Here is a 7,500-nt window from a genome sequence, read left to right as displayed (position 1 = left end):
AAACTCCGTGATGCTGCATTCATATCCAAGTCACGAATATAGATTGTGAATAATTGTGACCCCAGCACAGATTGCTGCGGGACTTTGCTAGTTATTGTTCCTGTCCTGAAAATACCACCTGCCTTTATCCCAGATCTCTGCTTATTTCGCCAATCCCTCATCCACGGTCCCGTCCTAACCTCCGGCACCCCGGGCTCTGGACTTATTAAAAGCTACAAAATGAGTGGAGGCTGTTTTTTTTTCAAAAACCCAGCTTATCTTTCCTTCCCCAGATGCTGCAAGTTGTAACTCTGAGTTGGATAAGTCAGAGAACTTTCATAAGTGAATCAGTTAGCCTGTGCCTTTTGCAGTCAGCAAACAAGTGGTCATGGAGAAACCTTCAGATCAGCAATAATGAACCCAACAGTTCTTGTGAACAAAGACTGTACAATGTGTGTGTGTGTGTGTGTGTGTGTGAGAGAGAGAGAGATAGAGGGGTGGGGGAGGAAGAGGGAGTCTGTGTATGAGAGAGAGTCTGTGAGAATATATACGTATGTGTACGTTCGTGTCAGTGTGTGTACGTGTGTATATGTTCATGTGTGCGCGCGTGTAGGCTCAATCAGCAAGAGCCACCCTAACAGATCTTTCAAAGACACCAGAGCGTGTGCTGTGCGCGTGTGCAGGCGCATGCGTTGAGCAAGAAAAAACCCGCCAGATCTTGCAAAGAAAGACCAAGCCTTATGCGTACATACGTGTATGTGTGCGCGTGCGTGTGTGTAAAATGAGGAGTTTGAGCGGCTTTTAAGTTTTAAATTTGTTGAGTTCATTTTATTTTCTGGAGTACGGATAACACTGGTGCGTTTTGGTCAACGCAGTCTGTGGCTCGTATAAACCTGGATCTGAAAACCAGGATGTTTGAGGATGTTGTTTTAAGAAAAACAAATCTTTAATTTTTGAGAATACAGAAGGGACAAAAGCACGCTGAACTGAACCGTAGCCCCCGCTTCGCAGAACGTCTACGTTCTGCTCACAAAAAAGACCCTGAACTACCGGTTGCCTGCCACATCAAGGCACCACCCTGCTCCCTGGGCAACATCTCTGTCTCCGGCTTGGTGCAGGGTTCCAGTGAAGCCCAGTGCAATCAGGAGGAACACCATCTTCCACTTGTGGACCCGACAGCCCTCTGGACTCAATATTGAGTTCGATAATTTTAGGGCCTAAACGCTCCCGTGTTCCCCCCCACCCCCACACACCAGGCCTTGTTACCACGTAACCTGCCATTACACCCCCCCCCCCCCCTGTTGTTGGTCACTAACAGCCCCCATTAGCGACTATTCACCCTCCCAGTCTGATCGTTTGCACCTCCTTTGTCTGTCCAACTATCTTTCTCTCTCTTTGGGCTCTATCCTATCATTTACTCCCCACCTCCCTATTTTCTGCATATAAACTGACGTTTTCCCAGCCGCCATCAGTTCTGAGGAAGGGTCACCAGGCCCGAAATGTTAACTCTGTTTTCTCCTCCACAGATGCTGCCAGACCTGCTGAGCTTTTCCAGCAACTTCTGATTTTGCTCCTGATTTACAGCGTCCGCAGTTCTTTCGGTTTATATTAAAGTTTCAGAGTGTCCACCTGGAACCCCATGTGCCTGGAGGAAGTAATGATGCTCACTGATTCCAACCATCTCCCCCTCATCTCCACAATCGACCCAGGTTCCATTGTCAATAAGGGCGCAGTCTCTCCGTCCCACTACCGCTTCAGTGCAGCTTCACAATCACCGGATCTGTCTGTCTCTCTGTCCAAAACATTGTCGCTGGTGTCCAGCACGGGAGCTGCTGGGGGTAAAGGTCGCAGTCCCCACCGTGCCGCCGGGTCGCTTGAACCTTGACACCCCATGGGACACATGATACTCCGTTGTAAACCATCAGCTGAAGACGAGCCCAGACCCACAGTCTCTGAGGATAAGCCAGGCAACTGTGATCAATCTGCAACGTACCACACCTTTCACACTCAGCATCTCGTTTCAGCACCGACTTACCACAGGAGCAATCCACCCTCACGCACTGTCCGCAGGCAGCCTCCCCCCGTCCCACAATGCACCGCCATACCACCTCCCTATCCCACAGTGCACCACCCAGTCCCACCATGCACACTCCCACAATGCACCGCCCACTACCCTGTCCCACAATGCACTGCACCACCACCACCCTGTCCCACAATACACCACTTCTACACCCTGACCCAAAATGCACTCAACCACCCCCTGTCCCACAATGCATTGCCACACCACCCCCTGTCCCACAATGCATTGCCACACCACCCCCTGTCCCACAATGCATTGCCACACCACCCCCTGTCCCACAATGCATTGCCACACCACCCCCTGTCCCACAATGCATACTCACACAATGCACCACCCCACAGCCTGTCCAGCAATGCACAGCCCCACCATCCTCTCCCACAAATACACCACCCTGTCCCACAATGCAATGCTCTACACCATCCCACAATGCACCACCCCACCACCGTGTCCCATAATGGACCACCCAACTGCTCTGTCCCACAATGCACTGCCCCATCACCCTGTCCCACAATGCACTGCGCCATCACCCTGTCCCACAATGCACTGCCCCATCACCCTGTCCCACAATGCACTGCACCATCACCCTGTCCCACGATGCACCGTCAAACACCCTAACCCATGAGGCACCACCACATCACCCTGTCCCACAATGCACAGCAGACCACCAAGACCCATAATGCACCTCTGACCACTCTGTCCCAGAATGCACTGCCCCTCAGCTGGTTTTCTGCATTTGTCGTACTCCAGTCCTCTCACCTTTTCACTAACGTGATGGTTTAAAGATCAATGCACCAAAAGCAAACCCGACCTCCTTCCCCAAACACCTTCGGTTGTCCAAGATAATAAAATGTGAGGCTGGATGAACACAGCAGGCCAAGCAGCATCTCAGGAGCACAAAAGCTGACGTTTCGGGCCTGGACCTCCTGCACTGCCACAATGATGCCACCCGAAGGTTGCAGGAACAGCAACTCATATTCCGCCTGGGAACCCTGCAGCCATATGGTATCAATGTGGACTTCACTAGGTTCAAAATCTCCCCTTCCCCTACTGCATCCCTAAACCAGCCCAGTTCATCCCCTCCCCCCACTGCACCACACAACCAGCCCAGCCCTTCCCCCCCCACCCACTGCATCCCAAAACCAGTCCAACCTGTCTCTGCCTCCCTAACCGGCTCTTCCTCTCACCCATCCCTTCCTCCCACCCCAAGCCGCACCCCCAGCTACCTACTAACCTCATCCCACCTCCTTGACCTGTCCGTCTTCCCTGGACTGACCTATCCCCTCCCTACCTCCCCACCTACACCCTCTCCACCTATCTTCTTTACTCTCCATCTTCGGTCCGCCTCCCCCTCTCTCCCTATTTATTCCAGTTCCCTCTCCCCATCCCCCTCTCTGATGAAGGGTCTAGGCCCGAAACGTCAGCTTTTGTGCTCCTGAGATGCTGCTTGGCCTGCTGTGTCCATCCAGCCTCACATTTTACTATCTTGGAATCTCCAGCATCTGCAGTTCCCATTATCTCTGATACTATTTTAACCTTCGGTTGTCCACTGTCTTCAATGAGACCTCATCCGGAAGGTTCCCTGATCTGTCCTTTCTCCAATACAACCCGATCAATCTCACACTGAGGGAGGGGGTTACAGAGATAGGGAGGGGGTGTAGGGGCTGGAGGGAGTTACAGAGATAGGGAGGGGGTGTAGGGGCTGGAGGGGGTTACAGAGATAGGGAGGGGGTGTAGGGGCTGGAGGGGGTCACAGAGATAGGGAGGGGGTGTAGGGGCTGGAGGGGGTTACAGAGATAGGGAGGGGGTGTAGGGGCTGGAGGGGGTCACAGAGATAGGGAGGGTGTGTAGGGGCTGGAGGGGGTCACAGAGATAGGGAGGGGGTGTAGGGGCTGGAGGGGGTTACAGAGATAGGGAGGGGGTGTAGGGGCTGGAGGGGGTCACAGAGATAGGGAGGGGGTGTAGGGGCTGGAGGGGGTCACAGAGATAGGGAGAACCTCACCCCATCCCCCTTTTTGATGAAGGGTCTAGGCCCGAAACGTCAGCTTTTGTGCTCCTGAGACGCTGCTGGGCCTGCCGTGTTCATCCAGCCTCACATTTTATATGACTGAACCAGTGCCTGGACGAGGCCTGGAGCGAGGGCCAAGGACCACTGGAGGCCTCTCAGATCCACCAGGCCGCGCACTGCTCCCCCCAGCAACATTGCGGGCTCCCACCACCTGGTAGTGCACAGTTGAGGCCCTGTATGACTCCATGCCCAGTACCGAGATGAAGTACGTGGCCAGGCTGGGAGCCAGCCTCTGGAGGATGAGGCCCTGGGCCTGCCTGAGGTACCTCTTTTTGGCGACAGGAGGCAACCTCGAGCCCGTCCCCAAATGGCCCTCTCCAGCCTCAATAGCAACAGGCCCAATTTCCCTCTCTCAGGCCTGACTGCGCAGGACTGAGCCTGGGTGTCCTCACCCTATAGTTTTCCAACGTCAAGTGTGCACCCACGGACCCAACAGCAATGCAACAACCTTCCTTGGGCTTCACCTGTTTCCCCAGCTACTCCCCCAACCTCTGGCCTGAGGCTTCAACAATTGGAGAGTCCTCTTCAGGCATCTCTTCACTCTGATGCATATCACCACATCAAATGGAGTAGGCCTCAGGTCTGTATTTCTCCCTCAAACCTGTTTCCATGCCGATCGGGGCAGGCCTCAGGCCTGTGTTTCTCTCTCAAACCTGTTTCCGTGCCGATCGGGGTAGGCCTCAGGCCTGTGTTTCTCTCTCAAACCTGTTTCCATGCTGATCGGGGCAGGCCTCAGGCCTGTGTTTCTCTCTCAAACCTGTTTCCATGCTGATCGGGGTAGGCCTCAGGCCTGTGTTTCTCTCTCAAACCTGTTTCCATGCTGATCGGGGTAGGCCTCAGGCCTGTGTTTCTCTCTCAAACCTGTTTCCATGCCGATCGGGGCAGGCCTCAGGCCTGTGTTTAGAACATACAGCAGCGCAGCACAGTATAGTACAGGCCCTTCGGCCCTCGATTTCTCTCTCATTCAGAGTAAGCCTCCCTGGGCACCCCTCCCTCCCATCCGGCCTATTGCTCTGGGGACAGCAGGAGGCCATTCAGCCCATGGATTTCTCAACTCCACTTCCGAACAAGATCACGCCACAGTGTTGGACCTGAGCTGGGCTGTGGACAGGGGCCTGTGTGAAGCCGCTGCTGAACGTTGAGGACTGCTTCTCGCCTGGAGTGAACAGCCTGGGTCTCCCCATCAAGGCACGGGTCCCCGACAAAATCAGAGGGCCACCAGGGGTGTTATTTGCCGCATTTTATTGAGAAACTTCAGTCACAGGGTGAGGGCTCTGCCGGCCAGGCCTAGCGTCGAGTGCCCCTTCCCTAATTGCCCCGAGGGCAGCTCGGAGCCAACTGCATTGGCTGCAGACCTGGAGTCACATGTAGGCCCCACTCCAGGCACGGGCCGGCAGATTTCCTTCGAGCCCGGGCTCTCAACTGACCCCTCACCCCTCCTCGAATTACTTTACCGTGGATACTCCCCCCCCACCCCGCCTCCGTCGGACCGCGCAGCGATGGTGCCCGGGGAGCCTCGAACCCCGGGCCTCCTGGGTCAGAGGGGTGGAGGGGGACACTACGAGAAGCCGTCAACGGCTAATTCCGCACCCTTTTAAAAAGTCAGCGAGTGCGGTGTGGTTCCGGACCCATTCTCCCCGGCCTCCCGGAATTGAGAGCCTGGCAATGAGCGGCATTGAGTCCGTCGCCTGTCATCGGCATGTTGCACAGGCGCAGGCTCCTGCAGCCGAATGGAGAGGAGCTTTGTGTGGCCACCCTGACTGGAGGGCATTGAGGGTGGGGGCGGTGGGGGGGGGTGGTGGGAAGTGGGGGTTTCACCCAGAGCACTCCAGATAAACCATTTAGACAGCGATTACAGGGATCTCCGTTCAGGGCCATTGTGCCGCCCTCCCACCCCATCATCTGTGCCAACAGGGGCCCTCCTGTGGCTCACTGGTAATGTCCCGACCCCCGACCCGAGGGTTCTAGACAGTGGGGGACACATTTTCAGACGGAGTGGTGAGGGCGATACATCGAGAGAACATCACAGCGAGAAATGGGGCGCTGACCCTTCGACAGTGCCCGCTCCCTCAGCGCTGACCCTCCGACAGTGCCCACTCCCTCAGCGCTGCCCGTCCGACAGTGCTTGCTCCCTCAGCACTGACCCTCTGACAGTGCCCGCTCCCTCAGCACTGACCCTCCGACAGTGCCAACACCCTCAGCGCTGACCCTCCGACAGTGCGACGCTCCCTCAGCACTGACCCTCCGACAGAGCCCGCTCCCTCAGCACTGACCCTCCGACAGTGCCCACTCCCTCAGCGCTGACCCTCCGACAGTGCGACGCTCCCTCAGCACTGACCCTCCGACAGAGCCCGCTCCCTCAGCACTGACCCTCCGACAGTGCGACGCTCCCTCAGCACTGACACCCCCTCAGAGCGGACACTGTTTCGAGGAGGGGATGCGCTGTGGGTGTGGGGGGAGAGCGAGCGAGGGCACAGGCTCATGTTGTGTCTAACAGACCCGCTCCGTGTTCTGGTGTGGTTGGCGATGGGTGTTGGGTGGGGGTGGGTGGCCGGCAGGGGATTTCAGGGTGAGTTGGTCCAGGGGGAGGGGGTGATTCTTGCAGCTTGTCTCTGATGCCCCTCGCCTGGGGTTGAGGGTCCTGCCCTCCTGTTTGCGCAGATCCCCCAGGGAGAGGGCTTGCAGCATCCTGACTGGCAGGCCATTGGCACCCCCCGCCCCCACCCCCCCCCACCACCCCACCACCCCATGACCCCCCTCAGAAGTAAGTGTCCGAAATGAGGGGTTCCGAGTTACGTTTGGGCCTGTGCGTTTCCTGCACCGAGTTCTGCGAGATGCCCCTCGTGGGCACCGGAGGGGGCTTGTGCCTGCGCTGAACATAGAATGTGCGGGAGCGGGCTGCCGGTTTGCTCCTGGAGAGATCCCCGGCCTGGGGCTCCTTCCTCGGCCGCTCCTCCTGGGGTTTGCTGATCACGATGGCGGGGAGTCCCCGGGCTGCGGCCAGCTCCTCCTGCCAGGGCTGTGGGCCCGCCTGGGCTGGCAGCCGACAGTCATGGACCTGCCTGGCACCATACAGGCGGACGCGAGCGTTAGCTGTCCCGACGGCCGCCCCCTTCCGCTTCCTCCACTTCTTCAGCTGCCGGGAACACTCCTGTTCGATGTCCCTCTGAGTGATGGTGAGCTCGCTGACCTACCGCCCGAGGTGGGGGGAGGGGGTGGGTTATAGAGAGACACAGAGAGAGGGTCACACTCGGGCTAAACGTCATACTCACCCATGCAGCACTCCCTCAGCACTGACCCTCCGACGGTGCCTGCTCCCTCAGCACTGACCCTCCGACAGTGCCCGCTCCCTCAGCACTGACCACCCCGACAGTGC

The 7,500-nt window shown here is 57.1% G+C and overlaps 1 protein-coding gene across 1 annotated transcript in view; it reads right to left on the bottom strand.

Annotated features, from left to right (window-relative positions):
* Positions 1-6,882: 6,882 nt before the first annotated feature.
* LOC125449556 (TBC1 domain family member 10A-like) overlaps positions 6,883-7,500 on the bottom strand; it is a 40,758-nt gene continuing 40,140 nt past the window's right edge. Inside the window, exon 9 of the mRNA XM_059644049.1 lies at positions 6,883-7,314. Coding sequence (XP_059500032.1) covers positions 6,883-7,314 — 432 coding nt within the window. The remainder of the gene's footprint in view (positions 7,315-7,500) is intronic.

This window comes from Stegostoma tigrinum, unplaced genomic scaffold (assembly GCF_030684315.1).
Source record: "Stegostoma tigrinum isolate sSteTig4 unplaced genomic scaffold, sSteTig4.hap1 scaffold_469, whole genome shotgun sequence".
Classification (NCBI taxonomy): Eukaryota; Metazoa; Chordata; class Chondrichthyes; order Orectolobiformes; family Stegostomatidae; genus Stegostoma; species Stegostoma tigrinum.
Note: the sequence above shows the minus strand (reverse complement) of the source record. Positions and strands in the feature narration are given on the sequence as shown.